Source organism: Schistocerca gregaria, chromosome 7 (assembly GCF_023897955.1).
Source record: "Schistocerca gregaria isolate iqSchGreg1 chromosome 7, iqSchGreg1.2, whole genome shotgun sequence".
In the NCBI taxonomy this organism is placed as follows: domain Eukaryota; kingdom Metazoa; phylum Arthropoda; class Insecta; order Orthoptera; family Acrididae; genus Schistocerca; species Schistocerca gregaria.
In genome coordinates, this window is record NC_064926.1 from 559655866 (window position 1) to 559678095 (window position 22230).

The 22230-nt window shown below is 42.5% G+C and overlaps 1 protein-coding gene across 6 annotated transcripts in view; it reads right to left on the reverse strand.

Annotated features, from left to right (window-relative positions):
- LOC126281932 (neurobeachin) overlaps nucleotides 1-22230 on the reverse strand; it is a 2071601-nt gene that overhangs the window by 839387 nt on the left and 1209984 nt on the right. For 3 of the 6 annotated variants that reach the window (XM_049981271.1, XM_049981274.1, XM_049981276.1), the window contains exon 27: nucleotides 8468-8645. In XM_049981271.1, the coding sequence (XP_049837228.1) occupies nucleotides 8468-8645 (178 nt within the window). Of the gene's footprint in view, nucleotides 1-8467; nucleotides 8667-22230 lie in introns of all 6 variants that reach the window. The other 3 variants (XM_049981272.1, XM_049981275.1, XM_049981273.1) reach the window with 1 other exon arrangement.

Below are 22230 nucleotides of genomic sequence, written 5' to 3' on the forward strand. Positions count from 1 at the left end.
TTTCTGAACAAACATTATTCCAACCAAATCGCAACTGTGTGGCCTACATCATTTATGGGTCATTAATTTACTTCCCAATATTATTAACTTGGTTTCATACAGTTTCACAAACTTGCCATCAGCCAGACAATTTAACAAAAGAGTTACAAGTGTCTAATTTAGGGTGTGCAATGCAACACATGTGATGCAACCCCTAGATGAGTTTCAGCAAGACATTTCGACGAAGAGGAACCAAACATCTTTGGGATGTTAGCTCGCACATACATGACATACACCTGTTGAGTGCTGTCTTGTAGAGTGCATTAATTCACGGAACACTGGCCCCATTCCAGGCCTTATGATCTGAAGTGTTGCAAGTTCCAACTCTCATTCACCTTTGCTGTTTCTCGTGGGGGCACTAATCGACAATTGGTACACACAGAATGTTGTTAGACCCATTCTTCTGACATTCTTGCAACATGAAGGTGATGTGGTGTTCCCGCAGGATAATGCTCATCCACACACTGCCCATGAAACTCAATAGGTTTGGCAAGACATTCAGAAACTTCCCTGGTCAACCCAACCTCCAGACTTATCTCCAATGAAGCACACGTGGGCTATGATGGGAGGAGAACATTCATGGACTCATCAACCAACAACTCTTACAGAACTAGGTGAACAGGTCTAGCAGGTGTGGCATAACATATCCCAAGAAATTATTTGCCACCTCTAAAATCGACTGGATGCCAGAGTTAGCACCTGCATTGCTGCCCATGAAGAATACACCACATACTAATATGGGTGTTTCAAAATCATTTTATACCTGGTACCTCAAAACCACTCATGCTATTGAACTGTAAACGTAATCATTTCATGTAGTCCATATGCACTGTTAGAACAATAAATACTGAGTGAATTGGAAACCTCTGAAACTGAAACTGACTCTCTCTCTCTCTCTCTCTCTCTCTCTCTCTCTCTCTCTCTCTCTCTCTGTGTGTGTGTGTGTGTGTGTGTGTGTAAGGCCCAAAGATACAAACTGACTGCCGTATCTTCCTCTGCTGCTCTGTGGACAGGCTCACTGAATGTAGATGTGGAGGGTGTAAAGGGACACCCTCCTCTACAATTACTTTTCTCCAACAGAAGTTACCAATACCAAAAATACTTTCTACTTTTTAAACAGGTTAATATTATCTCAGCTGTTTTTCGAAAACGTTTTCAAGTAACTTTGTACACGATGTATTATATTTCAGGAAAAATGTATAAAAAGAAATTACTTTATTTTCATTTCCAGGGCCCTCAAGAGTTCAGCCAGATGCGATTATTAAAGTCCCATGATATTTCGGTGAATAACCTTTCCACCATCATCAGGTGGTTCTGATGGAATCGTCTGTCTGCTCATTGTCAGTGTTATTTATGTCCATCAGCTGGGCTTCGATTCTCTGCACCGAAGGTCCAATTGCAGCTGCCGACACTCTGATTGCAAGTGTCAACACTTTGACTGCAGCCACCAACAACCCATTTGCGGGTGCCAACCAGGTCCATGCCATGCCAGGCGTCGGGCCGGGTGGTGTATCTTCCACCACCGAGCGTGACACTTGGAACAGAGCGAACCTGGTGTGGTGCTCAAAAATGGATTGTCGGCGGCCACAATCAAAGCGTCAGCGCTCGCAATCGGAATGTCTGCGGCTGCCATTGGACCGTCGGTGCAAAGAATCGAAGTCCGACTGACAGACATAAATAACACTGACAATGAGCAGAAAGACGATTCTATGAGAACCACCGAAATATCGTGGGACTTCAACGATTGCATCCAGCTGGACATCGGAGAGCCCTGGAAACATTACATACGCCGGAAAGCCTCCGATCACATACTTTATTTTTGTTGTTACAATCGATATGTACTAGCTCTGTATTGTTGTTGTTGTGGTCTTCAGTCCTGAGACTGGTTTGATGCAGCTCTCCATGCTACTCTATCCTGTGCAAGCTTCTTCATCTCCCAGTACTTGCTGCAACCTATATCCTTCTGAATCTGCTTAGTGTATTCATCTCTTGGTCTCCCTCTACGATTTTTACCCTCCACGCTGACCTCCAATGCTAAATTTGTGATCCCTGATGCCTCAAAACATGTCCTACCAACCGGTCCCTACTTTTTGTCAAGTTGTGCCACAAACTTCTCTTCTCCCCAATTCTATTCAATACCTCCTCATTAGTTATGTGATCTACCCATCTAATCTTCAGCATTCTTCTGTAGCACTACATTTCGAAAGCTTCTATTCTCTTCTTGTCCAAACTAGTTATTGTCCATGTTTCACTTCCATACATGGCTACACTCCATACAAATACTTTCAGAAACGACTTCCTGACCATTAAATCTATACTCGATTTTAACAAATTTCTCTTCTTCAGAATCACTTTCCTTGCCATTGCCAGTCTACATTTTATATCATCTCTACTTCGACCATCATCAGTTATTTTACTCCCTAAATAGCCAAACTCCTTTACTACTTTAGGTGTCTTATTTCCTAATCTAATTCCCTCAGCATCACCCGATTTAATTTGACTACATTCCATTATCCTCGTTTTGCTTTTGTTGATGTTCATCTTATATCCTCCTTTTAAGACACTGTCCATTCCGTTCAACTGCTCTTCCAAGTTTTTGCTGTCTCTGACAGAATTACAATGTCATCACCGAACCTCAAAGTTTTTATTTCTTCTCCGTGAATTTTAATACCTACTCCAAATTTCTCTTTTGTTTCCTTTACTGCTTGCTCAGTATACAGATTGAATAACATCGGGGAGAGGCTACAACCCTGTCTCACTCCCTTCCAAACCACTGCTTCCCTTTCATGTCCCTCGACTCTTATAACTTCCATCTGATTTCTGTACAAATTGTAAATAGCCTTACGCTCCCTGTATTTTACCCCTGCCACCTTTAGAATTTGAAAGAGAATATTCCAGTCAGCATTGTAAAAAGCTTTCTCTAAGTCTACAAATGCTAGAAATGTACATTTGCCTTTTCTTAATCTTTCTTCTAATTTCTTAATCTTTCTTCTAAGATAAGTCGTAAGGTTAGTATTGCCTCACGTGTTCCAACATTTCTACGGAATCCAAACTGATCTTCCTCAAGGTCCGCTTCTACCAGTTTTTCCATTCGTCTGTAAAGAATTCGTGTTAGTATTTTGCAGCTGTGACTTATTAAACTGATAGTTCGGTAATTTTCACATCTGTCAACACCTGCTTTCTTTGGGATTAGAATTATTATATTCTTCTTGAAGTCTGAGGGTATTTCGCCTGTCTCATAAATCTTGCTCACCAGATGGTAGAGTTTTGTCATGACTGGCTCTCCCAAGGCCATCAGTAGTTCTAATGGAATGTTGTCTACTCCGGGGGCCTTGTTTCGACTCAGGTCTTTCAGTGCTCTGTCAAACTCTTCCCGCAGTATTGTATCTCCCATTTCATCTTCATCTGCATCCTCTTCCATTTCCAGTACATCGCCCTTGTATAAACCTTCTATATACTCCTTCCACCTTTTCGCCTTCCCTTCTTTGCTTAGAACGGGGTTTCCATCTGAGCTCTTGATATTCATACAATTGGCTCTCTTTTCTCCAAAGGTCTCTTTAATTTTCCTGTAGGCAATATCTATCTTACCCCTACTGAGATAAGCCTCTACATCCTTACATTTGTCCTCTAGCCATCCCTGCTTAGCCATTTTGCACTTCCTGTCGATCTCATTTTTGAGATGTTTATATTCCTTTTTGCCTGCTTTTATATTTTCTACTAGCCCTCGTCTTTTTACCTACTTTATCTTCTGCTGCCTTCACTACTTCATCCCTCAGAGCTACCCATTCTTCTTCTACTGTATTTCTTTCCTCCATTCCTGTCAATTGTTCCCTTATGCTCTCCCTGAAACTCTCTACAACATCTGGTTCTTTCAGTTTATCCAGGTCCCATCTCCTTAAATTAGCACCTTTTAGTAGTTTCTTCAGTTTTAATCTACAGTTCATAACCTATAGATTGTGGCCAGAGTCCACATCTGCCCCTGGAAATGTTTTACAATTTAAAACCTGATTCCTAAATCTCTGTCTTACCATTATATAATCTATCTGATACTAAAAGGTATCTCAGGATTCTTCCATGTATACAACCTTCTTTTATGATTCTTGAACCAAGTATTAGCTATGATTAAATTATGCTCTGTGCAAAATTCTACCAGACAGCTTCCTCTTTCATTTCTTCCCCCCAATCCATATTCACCTACTATGTTTCCTTCTCTCCCTTTTCCTACTGACGAATTCCAGTCACCCATGACTATTAAATTTTCGTCTCCCTTCACTACCTGAATGATTTCTTTTATCTCATCATAGATTTCCTCAATTTCTTCATCATCTGCAGAGCTAGTTGGCATATAAACTTATACTACTGTATTAGGTGTGGGCTTCGTATCTATCTTGGCCACAATAATGCGTTCACTATGCTGTTTGTAGTAACTTACCTGCACTCCTATTTTTTTATTCATTATTAAACCTACTCCTGCATTACCCCTATTTGATTTTGTGTGTATAACCCTGTATTCACCTGACCAAAAGTCTTGTTCCTCCTGCCACCGAACTTCACTAATTCCCACTATATCTAACTTTAATCTATCCATTTCCCTTTTTAAATTTTCTAACCTACCTGCCCGATTAAGGGATCTGACATTCCATGCTCCGATCCGTAGAACGCCAGTTTTCTTTCTCCTGATAACGACGTCCTCTTGGGTAGTCCCCGCCCGGAGATCCGAATGGGGGACTATTTTACCTCCGGAATATTTTACCCAAGAGGACGACTTCATCATTTAATCATACAGTAAAGCTGCATGCGCTCGGGAAAGATTACGGCTGTAGTTTCCCCTTGCTTTCAGCCGGTCGCAGTACCAGCACAGCCAGGCCGTTTCGGTTAATGTTACAAGGCCAGATCAGTCAATCATCCAGACTGTTGCCCCTGCAACTACTGAAAAGGCTGCTACCCCTCTTGAGGAACCACACGTTTGTCTGGCCTCTCAACAGATACCCCTCCGTTGTGGTTGCACCTACGGTACGGCCATCTGTATCGCTGAGGCACGCAAGCCTCCCCACCAACGGCAAGGTCCATGGTTCATGGGGGGAGGTAGCTCTGTGTGTACAGTTAAAATTACTTTTCTTTTACAAACATTTGAAATTACAAAATATCTGACACAAATTCCTATTATTAATTGCACAATATGATGAAATTTATTAAATTTATTTCCGCATTTATTTATAAAATATTAGTATAGATTAACAGAAAGTCATTTGTCAATAATGTTTGTAAACTCTTTGGAATATTGTTAGTACTGCAGTGGACATGTCTCGGATGTGATCAGACATATTTTTATGTTTGGCAACAACAATGTAATTTTCAGTTTTGAAGTAGAAATTGTAAATACAGTGTGATATAAAAAACGTGAAACAACAAAAATCAGCATAAAATCAGGCAATTCTTCTATAGTTATTACACCAATTTGAACCTTTGGAACCTATTATGTCAAAAATGTCAGCTTCAAGAATCAGCCCCTAGACGTGAAGAGCTGGAGCCAACTATGAGAAAAGCAGATAAGTAAAGAAGTTTACAATAAATCTTCCTCCTTTATTTTGAAGTCAGTGGCAATCAACAAGTGATGTGAGGGAGGGGTAGATTACAAGTGGTGGCACTGTTCGGGATCAGTTGACTGATAATGAAGTTTTGTCTGTTGCAGAAGAAGGGAGAGTGATTTGTGCCATTTGCAGTTTATATATAAATGAATTTCTGATCACACGAAGAAAGAAGGCCGAGGACTGCCCAACAAATTTTTATCAAGAGTGATGAGGTACTACCAACAATGATGGACCAGATCGAACAAAAGAGGACTTCACAGCTACGATGAGGAACATCAAAAAGGAAAGATAAGAACAAGCTATTCGTGAAATTAATTTGTTTGTGGACTCACGTGCTTGTTCACAAAATGAATACAGGTGAGGGCAGATGTGATATAGAAGTAAAAGCTGTAGGAAACAGCCAGGACATGCTTTGCCGGGTGAAAGCGTAGTCCGCAAAGAAACAGTAAAAACTGATATTTTGCAGTTAATTTTGGCAAAACTAGAGGAAATGCAGAGAGATAAAAATAACAAATTTAGTGCTGTTAATGATCAGTTAACTGAAAAATTTACTCCACTGCAAGGACAATTAAATGACCTGAAAACTGAAAACAATAGTAAAATGGACAGAGTACAATACCAAATAGACCAACTCAGTAATCAGGTTTCACAGCTAAAAAATGGGTTGTCTAAAGGGTTAAAAAGTGTGAATGAAAAACTTGATGCCTTAGAAAATAAATTATTGTTTTGAAAAATGAGTTAATTGTCGAATCAGCAAAACAGTTAATTATGTCAGAGTTGAACAAAAGGCCATAGCAGAAAAAATGGAAAAAAACATCACTAGTTTAGATCAAAAAATTTTAAATGTTGAAAACAATAGGCAAACTAATGTAAATGTTTTAGATCAAAAGATTTCAGCAGTTCAGGAAAACTGCGTTCACAAAATTCTGTATTCAAACAATGATACTGTGTGGTCCAAGATTCCTATCAAATGTTGTCCATCAGACAATTTACATCCAGTGGATTTTCTGCACCATGGCAGGCATGAGCGATTACCACAAAAATTGAAATTGTTGAAAGATGTCTTGAAGGTGAAGCTCTGTCTTGGGTAAATGTAAATTTAAGTCAACAGGAAACATATCAAAGTTTAAATAAATTTTGGTTGGAAGCTGAACAGGGGATAAATAAAAGTGAATTTCTGGACGGCCCTAGTTATAGGAATAGAGACGGTACACTGAAAGACTTCTGTAAGAATCAAATTAAAAAATTAGCACACCTTGACAAACAGACATTGAAATATGTCTGCTTGTGTCTGTGTATGTATGGATGGATATGCGTGTGTGTGTGTGTGTGTGTGTGTGTGTGTGTGTGTGTGTGCGAGCATATACCTATCCATTTTCCCCCGAAGGTAAGTCTTTCTGCTCCCGGGATTGGAATGACTCCTTACCCTCTCCCTTAAAAACCCACATCCTTTCCTTTTCCTTCCCTCTTTCCTGACGAAGCAGCCGCAGGTTGCGAAAGCTCAAATTCTGTGTGTGTGTTTGTGTTTTATTCATTGTGCCTATCTACCGGTGCTTTCCCACTTGGTAAGTCTTGGAATCTTTGTTTTTAATATATTTTTCCCCATGTGGAAGTTTAGGGAAACATTCCACATGGGAAAAATATATCTAAAAATAAAAATTCAATAACTTACCAAACGAAAGTGTTGGTACGTTGATAGAGGCAATAACAAACACAAACACACACACAAATTTCAAGCTTTCGCAACCCACGGTTGCTTCGTCAGGAAAGAGGGAAAGACGAAAGGATGTGGGTTTTAAGTGAGAGGGTAAGGAGTCATTCCAATCCCGGGAGCGGAAATACTTACCTTGGGGGGAAAAAGGGACAGGTATACACTCGCACGCACACACACACACACACACACACACACACACACACACACACACACACACACACTCGCACGCGCACACACACACACACACATATATACAGACACAAGCAGAAATATGTAAAGGCAAAAGGTTTGGCCCCTGTGACGGTGAAATGCTGCAACATGGCTGATAATGTGCTGTGTTTTAGGAGTCAAGCTGTAAATGGATTCTGGAACACACTGTTTTCCATAGCAAACAAAATTATAAAAATATACTCTTCATTGGTTTCGGGATTACAAAAGACTGGTTTATCTTACAATAAACAAAAGTTCCACTTAATAAATGCAGCATACAAAATCTACTTCATAGATGGAAGCAGGTTGATGACCATACAAAAAGATGAAAAATACTTTATGTTTCAGGTATTTGAGTGTCATTTGTTCAAAGAAGCTAAGTGTAAAGAATATGAAGCCCTATTTTTTGTTCAAAGAAGCTAAGTGTAAAGAATATGAAGCCCTATATCAACAATGACTACCACAAGAAACTTTTGATACCAACGATCAATTGTTATTGTATCCACCCTGACCATGGTTTTACCATATTTTCATGGATTCTTCCTCTGATTCCTCCAATTCATTCTCTTCTGCCAGATACAAGCACCTCAGATTTCAAATCCAATTGTTGTAAAGATCGGATGCCTGACATTACTTTTTTCTATATTACTTTTGTATTAAAAAAAATGGATTTTCCTGCACAAGGAAGTGGGAAGCATAAGGAAAATTGTAGCACTATGCAGGATACTGATGATCGTAAAAACAAAGTAGTGCCAAGTGCTTTCAAACAGGCTACATTGGTAATTAATTATGAGCAACTGCACTGCTGCTGCTGCTGCTGCTGCTGCTGCTGCTTTGTCACACGATCACACAAAAGCTGCACATATAGGTTTGTGCCTTTTTGATTCTTACTACTACCAGTGGCCAACCATACCTGGAGGACTGCTGCTGTGGTGGGAACCGCCATCGTTCCGCAGCACTGGACCTGGCCCCGGGCTGGGAGGCCGTGGCGCGACAGGTGGCTCCAGTATGTCACGATACTTGGACACCATCAACACCGAAATGAAGTACACTATGGCCAGTGACAGGAACTGTGCTTGTTTGGTCTCCTCCTGAATTTGGTATCGAAAATACTAACACTTGTTTCAGTCTTTCATTGTCATTCATCAGGTCACACAAAAGAAATTACAAATTGATTTCCTCCACAGTGCACACACCATAAGGAGACTATCAAAATAGGAGCTCAAAGCTACGAAACAGAACACTGTAATATAAAATCTCTCTCTCTGTCTCTCATATATATATATATATATATATATATATATATATATATATATATATATATATATATATATATTAAAAACAAAGATTCCAAGACTTACCAAGCGGGAAAGCGCCGGCAGACAGGCACATGAACAAAACACACAAACACACACACAGAATTACGAGCTTTCGCAACTGGCAGTTGCTTCGTCAGGAAAGAGGGAAGGAGAGGGAAAAATGAAAGGATGTGGGTTTTAAGGGAGAGGGTAAGGAGTCATTCCAATCCCGGGACCGGAAAGACTTCCCTTAGGGGAAAAAAAGGACAGGTGTACACTCGCACACACACACACACACATATCCATCCGCACATACACAGACACAAGCAGACATATTTAAAGGCAAAGAGTTAAGGGCAGAGATGTCAGTCGAGGCGGAAGTACAGAGGCAAAGAAGTTGTTGAAAGACAGGTGAGGTATGAGCGGCGGCAACTTGAAATTAGCGGAGGTTGAGGCCTGGCGGATATCGAGAAGAGAGGATATACTGAAGGGCGAGTTCCCATCTCCGGAGTTCGGATAGGTTGGTGTTGGTGGGAAATATCCAGATAACTCGGACGGTGTAACACTGTGCCAAGATGTGCTGGCCGTGCATCAAGGCATGTTTAGCCACAGGGTGATCCTCATTACCAACAAACACTGTCTGCCTGTGTCCATTCATGCGAATGGACAGTTTGTTGCTGGTCATTCCCACATAGAAAGCATCACAGTGCAGCCAGGTCAGTTGGTAAATCACGTGGGTGCTTTCACATGTGGCTCTCCCTTTGATCGTGTACACCTTCCGGGTTACAGGACTGGAGTAGGTGGTGGTGGGAGGGTGCATAGGACAGGTTTTACACCGGGGGCGGTTGCAAGGGTAGGAGCCAGAGGGTAGGGGAGGTGGTTTGGGGATTTCATAGGGATGAACCAAGAGGTTACGAAGGTTAGGTGGACGGCGGAAAGACACTCTTGGTGGAGTGGGGAGGATTTCATGAAGGATGGATCTCATTTCGGGGCAGGATTTTAGGAAGTCGTATCCCTGCTGGAGAGCCACATTCAAGGTCTGATCCAGTCCCGGGAAGTATTCTGTTACAAGTGGGGCACTTTTGGGGTTCTTCTGTGAGAGGTTCTGGGTTTGAGGGGATGAGGAAGTGGCTCTGGTTATCTGCTTCTGTACCAGGTTGGGAGGGTAGACTCACATCCTTTCATTTTTCCCTCTCCTTCCCTCTTTCCTGACGAAGCAACTGCCAGTTGCGAAACCTCGTAATTCTGTGTGTGTGTTTGTGTGTTTTGTTCATGTGCCTGTCTGCCGGCGCTTTCCCGCTTGGTAAGTCTTGGAATCTATGTTTTTAATATATTTTTCCCATGTGGAAGTTTCTTTCTGTTTTATTTACATCGTCATTAATTTGACCCCAACAATTACGTTTGTTATTGTCTCTGTTGCATTTCGAAATCTTCTCTATCGTCTTACTTTCTCTTTTCGTTTGTACAAGAAGTTCCACTTTGTATTCATCTTCCATTTTTCCGTAATCTACCATACATTTTATCCTGCCTAATTATACTCAATAATACGTAATTTACTTCCAAACCATAACCTAAAATTTTCAACGCTTTCAACATAACCGCTGCTATAAAATCCATTGTTCCAAGTTTACAAACACTTCGTGTAAACTCATGAATACTATTTCACAGCTTCAGTTCCTTTCACCCATTACACAACCATCTCAGTTTTTTTTCCCAACAACTTTCGTTTTATTTCCATTCCCGTTTTTCCCACAAAACAGATCATTTTTTAGCAGCTTCCCACAGGTTTACACGTTATTATTTCTTCATCAAACAATTGTTAGCCTCATTATCATAACCTGCCAGTACATAACCAGTCCTTTGAATACATTTACACACATATTCTTCGAGATTTTATTCGAAAATTTTTTTCGAATCTTATTTTTTCGCAAATTATTTTTTCGAAACTTTTTTCGAAAAAATTTTTTTGTCGAAATTTTCTTGAATTTCTCGAAATTTTCTTGAATTTCCCCACCCTTTAACGTGATCTGGAGACAACATAACTTCCCAACCTTTGCACCCATTGTTGTTCACCAACCTAAGTTCAGCACATGATCAACATAGCACATCTCAAACCAACACTTTTTCGACTTTTTTCACACCTTTATCTCTCCCTATATAAATTTCTCTTTACTTTCACTTTAACCTCATATTACCCTTTCCACCTACCAATACCATGTCAACCTCACAACATCCCTACAACGACCCCATTAAATTTTATTTACATTCCCTCCGCAAACATGCCTCCACCCTAGCCAGATTACGCTCCCATATTTTATTTACTCAGGCTTGTCTGACATTTGGCATTACTCCCAAAGGCCTCACACTTAAAGTTCCCATCTCTGGCTGCAATCCTTCTTTCCATCAGTCCTTATACCAGTTCCAAACAGCACAATCCATAGCCCTCACCCGCCTAATCCTTCACCTATACATCGACTCGGCCAATGAACACACCCGTCAACTCCTATCCCAAATCAAAGTCCTCAATCTTTCCTCTCCCACATCCACACCGGCTGTACATAGCATCCTCCTACAGGCCAACCGCAAATTAGAACAACATGCCACCCTCCACCTCAAAAAACTATCCAATCTCCTGGTTTCCCACCTCCGGAAAGGCAACTCACTCACCCTCCACAACCTTTCCAGCAAACCTCAACCTCCTCTCATTGCACACAGACCCAGTCTCTCCCATCTACTCAATCTCCCACTTCCAGCTCCACTCCCCCCAACACCTCAAAATTCTAGTCAACACAATCTGGAACCACAACACCCCAATTCAGTAGTTAACCTTTCCTCCAAACCCCTCTCCCAATCCGAAACCTCTGTCCTATCCAAAGGCCTCACTTTCAGCCCCACTCCCAGGTTCAACCAAACTGCCCTTGTCAAGGATTTACTGTCCTACACTCGTAGTCTCTGATGGAAATATCACTTTGCCACGAAGAAAAACAATCCTGATCCCACTCCTAATGATCCAACTCCCCAAGACACTATCCAAATTGAACCCTGCCTGCAACAGTTCCGTCCTCCATCACAGCGGGACCCACCTCCTCTTCCTCAAAACCACCCTCTCCAAACCTTCCAGGAATTTCTCACTTCCAGCCTTGCCTCTCAATCTTTCTTGAAAAACCTTAATCCTACTCCCAACATCACCACAGCCGAATCCCAGGCTATCCGTGATCTGAAAGCTGACCGATCCATCATCATTCTTCCGGCTGACAAGGGTTCCACGACTGTGGTACTTGATCGTCGGGAGTATGTGGCTGAGGGACTGCGTCAGCTTTCAGACAACTCTACATACGAAGTTTGCCGAAGTAATCCCATTCCTGATGTCCAGGCGGAGCTTCAAGGAATCCTCAGAACCTTAGGCCCCCTACAAAACCTTTCACCTGACTCCATCAAACTCCTCACCCCACCGTCACCTCGCACTCCTACCTTCTACCTACTTCCTAAAATTCACAAACCCAAACATCCTGGCCGCCCCATTGTAGCTGGTTACCAAGCCCCCACAGAACGTATCTCTGCCTACGAAGATCAACACCTTCAACCCATTACATGCAGTCTCCCATCCTTCATCAAAGACACCAACCACTTTCTCGAACGCCTGGAATCCGTACCCAGTCTGTTACCCCCAGAAACCATCCTGGTAACCATTGATGCCACTTCCCTATACACAAATATCCCGCACGTCCAGGGCCTCGCTGCAATGGAGCACTTCCGTTCACGCCGATCACCTGCCACCCTACCTAAAACCTCTTTCCTCGTCACCTTAGCCAGCTTCATCCTGACCCACAACTTCTTCACTTTTGAAGGCCAGACATACCAACAATTAAAGGGAACAGCCATGGGTACCAGGATGGCCCCCTCGTATGCCAACCTATTTATGGGTCGCTTAGAGGAAGCCTTCTTGGTTACCCAAGCCTGCCAACCCAAAGTTTGGTACAGATTTATTGATGACATCTTCATGATCTGGACTCACAGTGAAGAACAACTCCAGAATTTCCTCTCCAACCTCAACTCCTTTGGTTCCATCAGATTCACCTGGTCCTACTCCAAATCCCATGCCACTTTCCTAGATGTTGACCTCCATCTGTCCAATGGCCAGCTGCACACATCCGTCCACATCAAACCCACCAACAAGCAACAGTACCTCCATTATGACAGCTGCCACCCATTCCATATCAAACGGTCCCTTCCCTAAAGCCTAGACCTTCGTGGCAAACGAATCTGCTCCAGTCCTGAATCCCTCGACCATTACACCAACAACCTGAAAACAGCTTTCGCATCCCGCAACTACCCTCCCAACCTGGTACAGAAGCAGATAACCAGAGCCACTTCCTCATCCCCTCAAACCCAGAACCTCTCACAGAAGAACCCCAAAAGTGCCCCACTTGTAACAGAATACTTCCCGGGACTGGATCAGACCTTGAATGTGGCTCTCCAGCAGGGATACGACTTCCTAAAATCCTGCCCCGAAATGAGATCCATCCTTCATGAAATCCTCCCCACTCCACCAAGAGTGTCTTTCCGCCGTCCACCTAACCTTCGTAACCTCTTGGTTCATCCCTATGAAATACCCAAACCACCTCCCCTACCCTCTGGCTCCTACCCTTGCAACCGCCCCCGGTGTAAAACCTGTCCTATGCACCCTCCCACCACCACCTACTCCAGTCCTGTAACCCGGAAGGTGTACACGATCAAAGGGAGAGCCACATGTGAAAGCACCCACGTGATTTACCAACTGACCTGGCTGCACTGTGATGCTTTCTATGTGGGAATGACCAGCAACAAACTGTCCATTCGCATGAATGGACACAGGCAGACAGTGTTTGTTGGTAATGAGGATCACCCTGTGGCTAAACATGCCTTGATGCACGGCCAGCACATCTTGGCACAGTGTTACACCGTCCGAGTTATCTGGATATTTCCCACCAACACCAACCTATCCGAACTCCGGAGATGGGAACTCGCCCTTCAGTATATCCTCTCTTCTCGATATCCGCCAGGCCTCAACCTCCGCTAATTTCAAGTTGCCGCCGCTCATACCTCACCTGTCTTTCAACAACTTCTTTGCCTCTGTACTTCCGCCTCGACTGACATCTCTGCCCTTACTCTTTGCCTTTAAATATGTCTGCTTGTGTCTGTGTATGTGCGGATGGGTATGTGTGTGTGTGTGTGTGTGTGTGTGTGTGTGTGTGTGTGTGTGTGTGCGAGTGTACACCTGTCCTTTTTTTCCCCTAAGGGAAGTCTTTCCGGTCCCGGGATTGGAATGACTCCTTACCCTCTCCCTTAAAACCCACATCCTTTCATTTTTCCCTCTCCTTCCCTCTTTCCTGACGAAGCAACTGCCAGTTGCGAAAGCTCGTAATTCTGTGTGTGTGTTTGTGTGTTTTGTTCATGTGCCTGTCTGCCGGCGCTTTCCCGCTTGGTAAGTCTTGGAATCTTTGTTTTTAATATATTTTTCCCATGTGGAAGTTTCTTTCTGTTTTATATATATATATATATATATATATATATATATATATATATATATATATATATATATATTAGAAACAAAGATTCCAAGACTTACCAAGCGGGAAAGCGCCAGCAGACAGGCACATGAACAAAACACACAAACACACACACAGAATTACGAGCTTTCGCAACTGGCAGTTGCTTCGTCAGGAAAGAGGGAAGGAAAAGGAAAGATGAAAGGATGTGGGTTTTAAGGGAGAGGGTAAGGAGTCATTCCAATCCCGGGAGTGGAAAGACTTACCTTAGGGGGAAAAAAGGAAAGGTATATACTTGCGCGCACACACACACACACACACACACACACACACACACACACACACACACACACACATCCATCCATACATACACAGACACAAGCAGACATATTTAAAGGCAAAGAGTAAGGGCAGAGATGTAACTCGAGGCAGAAGTGTGGAGGCAAAGATGTTGTTGAAAGACAGGTGATGTATGAGTGGCAGCAACTTGAAATTAGCAGAAATTGAGGCCTGGTGGATAACGAGAAGAGAGGATATATTGAAGGGCAAGTTCCCATCTCCGGAGTTCTGAAAGGTTGGTGTTGGTAGGAAGTATCCAGATAACTCGGACGGTGTAACACGGTGCCAAGATGTGCTGGCCGTGCACCAAGGCATGTTTAGCCACAGGGTGATCCTCATTACCAACAAACACTGTCTGCCTGTGTCCATTCATATGAATGGACAGTTTGTTGCTGGTCATTTCCACATAGAAAGCGTCACAGTGTAGGCAGGTCAGTTGGTAAATCACGTGGGAGCTTTCACACGTGGCTCTTCCTTTGATCGTGTACACCTTCCGGGTTACAGGACTGGAGTAGGTGGTGGTGGGAGGGTGCATAGGACAGGTTTTACACCGGGGGCAGTTACAAGGGTAGGAGCCAGAGGGTAGGGAAGGTGGTTTGGGGATTTCATAAGGATGAACCAAGAGGTTACGGAGGTTAGGTGGACAGCGGAAAGACACTCTTGGTGGAGTGGGGAGGATTTCATGAAGGATGGATCTCATTTCGGGGCAGGATTTTAGGAAGTCGTATCCCTGCTGGAGAGCCGCATTCAGAGTTTGATCCAGTCCCGGGAAGTATCCTGTCACAAGTGGGGCACTTTTGGGTTTCTTCTGTGAGAGGTTCTGGGTTTGAGGGGATGAGGAATTGGCTCTGGTTATCTGCTTCTGTACCAGGTCAGTAGGGTAGTTGCCGGATGCGAAAGCTGTTTTCAGGTTGTTGGTGTAATGGTCCAGGGATTCAGGACTGGAGCAGATTCGTTTGCCACGAAGTCCTAGGCTGTAGGGAAGGGACCGTTTGATATGGAATGGGTGGCAGCTGTCATAATGGAGGTACTGTTGCTTGTTGGCGGGTTTGACGTGGACGGATGTGTGAAGCTGACCACTGGACAGATGGAGGTCAATGTCAAGGGAAGTGGCATGGGATTTGGAGTAGGACCAGGTGAATCTGATGGAACCAAAGGAGTTGAGGTTGGAGAGGAAATTCTGGAGTTGTTCTTCACTGTGAGTCCAGATCATAAGAAACTTCCACATGGGAAAAATATATTAAAAACAAAGATTCCAAGACTTACCAAGCGGGAAAGCGCCAGCAGACAGGCACAATGAACAAAACACACAAACACACACACAGAATTACTAGCTTTCGCAACCGATGGTTGCTTCTTCAGGAAGGAGAGGGAAAGACGAAAGGAAGTGGGTTTTAAGGGAGAGGGTAAGGAGTCAAGGAGTCATTCCAATCCCAGGAGCGGAAAGACTTCCCTTAGGGGGAAAAAAAGGACAGGTGTAGACTCGCGCGCACACACACACACACACACACACACACACACACACACACACACACATACACACACACATCCATCCACACATACATAGACACAAGCAGACATATTTGTTATACACACACACACACACACACACACACACACACACACACAGAGAGAGAGAGAGAGAGAGAGAGAGAGAGAGAGAGAGAGAGAGAGAGAGAATAAATTTTTTACAATACAGTGTAATTAGATAGATAAAAAATCTACTCGCCAGGTGGCACTAGGAGAACATAACATATAAAAAAGGTTTTACTTATGCAAGCTATCGGAGCCAGTGGATCCTTCTCCCAGCAGAAGTGTTGAAGAGGAAATAAGAGGGGTGATGAGAAAGGAAATGGAGAGGCCTAGGAAGAGGGGTAGAGTTTGGAAAAGTCATCCAGAACTCCAGGTCAGGAGACAGAAGGAAGGACTGATGTAAAATTATTCTTCAGCTTATACGTACTGATCAATATCTGTATTATAATTTTGTTTGCTCTAACAAATCAGTCTTTCCATCTCATTATGTCCAGTAAATTTCCCCTGAAATAGAGTTCTGAGTGACTTCTGTGAACTCTACCCCTCTTCCTAAACCTCTCCAGCTCCTTTCCCTTCATCCCTCTACCTTCCCCTTCCACCCTTCTGCCAGAAGAAGGGGCCGCTGGCTCAGAAAGCTTGCATAAGTAAACCTTTTTATATGTGTATTCTCTACCACCACTTGGTGAGTTGGTTTTTATCTATCCAACTACATTACATTTATTAATAAGTAGCTTCAAATATGATATATATTTAACTGTTCTCATGAGCCTTTAAAAGTTGTTGAACATGAACATACTAAGCAAGATGCGACAACAGGCAACAAAGCAAGGTATAATTCATATGTGTTGCAGTCTGTTGTAGAGCACACTAAAATTACCATTTACACAAAATACCATCATCATAATCATTGGACTTGCTACAGAATTAGAATAATTGATAATTAAGTCATTTTTGTTAGCCACAGACAAATATACAATATCTTCAATGACATTTCACTTGGAATTAATAGTTTTTTAAATTTGCTGTACTAGCTTCCCCCTTCCTGAACAATCATGTTAAAATTAATGCGTGATGAAATCAAAGCCAATGTCATTATAACAAAGGAACACTTATCTAATAAATCTCTGATTAAGTATCGAGTACCACAGAGCTCCGTCCTAGGATCTGTGTTGATCCTTTTTTACAATAATGATGTAAATATATTTATTTAAGGAAAAAATTGTAGATGGCGTCAGAATTTTAATTACAGCTGCAGTATATATTTAATGTCCATGATTACTAATCGGGTTCCAACAAAATTAAGAAAATAATAATAAAGAACAAACAGTGTACATGAATTTACCCTCTTCCCCACTTCTACAACAATTTGACCCCATGCCATGTCTTGGTTACTGAAATCAAAAATATGGAATGAATAGATTGCTACTCACCACATAGATGAGGCACTGACTCCCAGACAGGCACAATGAAAAATACTGCTAAAATATTAATCTTTTTGACAAAGAACTTCTTCAGAAATACAAAACACACACACACACACACACACAGGCAAGCACAGCTCACACACGGGGCCACTGTCTCCAGCTACATGGACCCGACTGCGACTGCATCTAACATGGGCAGAAATCTGCTGTTGATCACACGGGTAAGGAGGAGGAGGAGTAGTGGGGTGAGGAGGGGGACAGGTAGCAGCAATGGAGGAAGATGCTGTGCTGCCTATTGGAGTGTGCAGGGATGTGGCGGGGATGGGATACAGCTACCAAGTGTAGTGTCGGAAAGCTGTGCTGGGGGGTGGGAGAAGGTGGGGAATAAAGAACAGGAAAATTATAATAATGGAAAATCCAGGATGGAATGTAACAATACTAGAGAAGGAAAGTTGCTACTCCCCATATAGCAGAGACACTGAGTCATGATAGGCACAACAAATATTGTGTGAATCTTTTTTGTTGTGCCTATCACAACTCAACATCTCTGCTATATGATGAGTAGCAACTTTCCTTCTCTAATATTGTTGGAAAATTATAATAGCTACAACAATGGGATGGAAAGCATGTGTAATGCAAGAGTAGGAGCAGGGAATGGGCAGATAGGTGGAGGACAGGGTCTAGCATAGGTTGAGAGCACCAGGCTATTGAAACAAAGAATATGTTGTACAGGGAGTTCCTACCTGCCCGATTCAGAAAACCTGGTATTGGTATGAATAATCCAGATGGCACAGACTGTGAAGCAGTCATTTAAGTGAAGCACGTTATGTTAGGCAGCATATTCATCATCTGGATGGTCAAGCTGTCTCTTGTCCACAGTTCGGCAATGGCAATTCGTGTGGACAGATAACTTAGTTGCTTGTTATACCCACTTAGAAAGTGGCATTTTGTTGCAGCTTAGTTTGTACATCACATGGCTGTTTCATAGGCAGCCCTGTCTTTGATGGTATAGGAGATGCCTATGACAGAACTGGAGTAAGTGGTAGTGGAAGGATGTATGGGATAGGTCCTGCATCTAAGTCCATTACAAGGATATGAGACATGTGGCGAGGGGATGGGAGCAGGTGTGGAGTACAGATGGACAAGAACATTGTGCACATTCGATGGGTGGTAGAACGCCACTGAGAGATAGGTGTGGAAAATAGCTGGGGCAATAATCCTCATTTCAGGCCACGATGAGAGGTATTCGAAACACTGGCATGGAATGTTATTCAGTTTCTCCAGTCCTGGGTGGAACTGAGTCATGTGAGAATTGCACATTTGTAGTTTGACAGTGGATATGTGGGAAGTGCTAAGTGACTTGAGAGACAAGGCATGGAAGATCTGTTTATGGACAAGGTTGAAGGATAATTTAAGTCTGTAATGGCTTCAGTGACACCCTTGGCATATTTGGGGAGGGCTGCTCATCACGACAGATGTGACTGATACTGAGAGCTAAGCTGCACAGAAGGGTCTTCTTTATATGGAAAGGGTGGCAGCTGTCGAACTGGAGGTATTGTTAGTGATTGGCAGGTTTGATATGGACAGCGGACCTGATGTAGCTATCTCTGAAGTAGAGGTCAAGGTCGAGGAAGGTGGTTTGTTGGGTTGAGGAGGAGCAGGCAAGGTGGATGGGGAAAAAGGTATTGAGGTTCTAGAGGAATGCAAACAAGATGTCCTCGTCCTCAGTCTAGATTATAAACATGACATCAATAAATCTAAACCAGGTAAAAACTTTGGGCTCTGGGCAGTAAGGAAGGTTTCGACTACCTCTCACAATGCCCAGAAATGAAGAATATCCTACCCATCCCTCTCACAGTGATATTCCAATGTCCACTGAACCTACGCAATATCCTTGTCCATCCCTACTCCCAACCCCTTTCCTCATGACTCATACCGCTGCAACAGACATAGATGCAGAATCTGTCCCATACATGCTCCCACTAACACCTACTCCAGCCCTGTCACAGTCACCTCCTACTCCATCAAGGTCAGAACTACCTACTAAAGCAGTGATGTGATCACCAATCTAAGCTGCAACCAATGTGATATTTTCTACATGGGCATGACAACTCCAGCACTACACACACACAAACACACACACAACCATCCCACCATCGCACCTCCTAGTCTTTCCCCCTTCTCTATTTCTCTCCTCTTCTTTTCCACCTCCCACCTCCTACCCACAACGCACAGCACAACCTCCTGGCATAGCAGCTACCAGCCCTATTTTGTCCTCACCTCAAGCCTCCACTTACTCCCCACCACCACACTGGACACATCTGTAATCAGACCCCAGTGAGTATAGTAGTGACCGTGCGTGTGTGTGTGTGTGTGTGAGAGAGAGAGAGAGAGAGAGAGAGAGAGAGAGAGAGAGAGAGAGAGAGAGAGAGAGAGAGAATTTATCTGAAAACTTAAACATTTTAGCAGTTTTTTTCCCCCCACTGTGACCATCTGTAGCTACCTACGGTGAATAGCAATCTATCCTTTCGATATTGTTGTTACTCCATCTTGCAATATCCATAGTTTCATTAATGAAAAAAAATTCTGAAACTTAATTTCTTGGAATATGGCTGCAAAGCAATTTAAAATCACACTGTAACATGAAAACACTTCAAACAGTGTGTGTCACACTCTCCATGTGATAAGTCAAAGTGCAAGCTCAGAACTTAGCAAAAAAAGTCTTTAAAAATCACAGACAATTTGTCAGAGCTACTTGTATCTTGAAGAAACTCGCATCATGTAACTGCACTTCATTCAGATGATAATACTGAGTCTGCCAAACCTTTAAACATATGAATGCCTGCTGATTGCAAGTGAATATCTTTTACACAGAACTGTGTAACTACAACAAAATAAGCAAGTCCATAGCCACAACACAAGATACACATGTACTATCTATAAATCTCAATCTAGATGAGTATTCACACACAACTGTTAAATTTTTCAATAGCCTATATAGTAATTTAAAATATAAGCAACACAAAAGTTCCTACAAATAGGATATCTCTCTCTCTCTCTCTCTCTCTCTCTATCTATCTCTCTCTCTCTCTCTGTGTGTGTGTGTGTGTGTGTGTGTGTGTGTGTGTGTGTGTGTGTGTGTGTTTTTCACAAATTTAAATTGATGTACATCCAATGTATTGCTGAAGCTTCTAAAGTATCAAAATGAAGCAATAAGTGATGATGATGTTATTTCTATGTCAATAAAGATTAAATATAGTATGGTCAGTTCTGGCAGTACACAAAAATTTTAGGAGTGAAGGAAACAACTTTCTGAATACTGGAAGGGGTGACTTGTCAACAGGCACACATAAAAGAATGAAACTTCATTAACTTCTAGGTGAATCCCATTTTGAGTTAGAGTATACAGTGTGAGGCAGCTAAGTCATAACACCCCTTGTACCTCCCCAACTGTAATAGATACACAGATGCCATTTGGACATTGAATTGTACGGACCGGGGCTACTTGAATACATCACATTTCATATTTGTGCTATTTTTTATTACAGAGATATGAGGTCATAATTATATTTGTGCTATTTTTTATTACAGGGATATATATGTGTGTATCATAATATTTAGGCGAATAGTTTTTGAGACACAGATATGTTCTCGTATCGTGTTTGTCCTTTGAAGCGGCGTTGTCAAATGCGACTTTTCCTGTTGACGACTGAGGAACTTAACAGTGAAGGCGTTGTTTTCCTGCTTGTCGATAATGCCGCAAGATGATGCACGAGGAAGGTGGAGAGAAGGGTATAAATGTGCTGCTGGGGTAATGAGACATCGCATTTCCATCACAGTTTCTTGGAGCAGGCATGTACCCCAATGGAGAAAAGTTATATACGCTTCTAGTGTATTGTGAAAGCAGAAGAAATGCTGGTAGAGCAATAATGTGATATGCAGAGCTGTACCCTGATCGTGAGCATCATCCGCGCCAGCTCCTTGCAAGTTGTTGTTGTTGTTGTTGTTGTTGTTGTTGTTGTTGTCTTCAGTCCTGAGACTGGTTTGATGCAGCTCTCGATGCTACTCTATCCTGTGCAAGCTGCTTCATCTCCCAGTACCTACTACAACCTACATCCTTCTGAATCTGCTTAGTGTACTCATCTCTCGGTCTCCCTCTACGATTTTTACCCTCCACACTGCCCTCCAATGCTAAATTTGTGATCCCTTGATGCCTCAAAACATGTCCTACCAACCGGTCCCTACTTTTTGTCAAGTTGTGCCACAAACTTCTCTTCTCCCCAATTCTATTCAATACCTCCTCATTAGTTATGTGATCTACCCATCTAATCTTCAGCATTCTTCTGTAGCACCACATTTCGAAAGCTTCTATTCTCTTCTTGTCCAAACTAGTTATTGTCCATGTTTCACTTCCATACATGGCTACACTCCATACAAATACTTTCAGAAACGACTTCCTGACCATTAAATCTATACTCGATGTTAACAAATTTCTCTTCTTCAGAATCACTTTCCTTGCCATTGCCAGTCTACATTTTATATCCTCTCTACTTC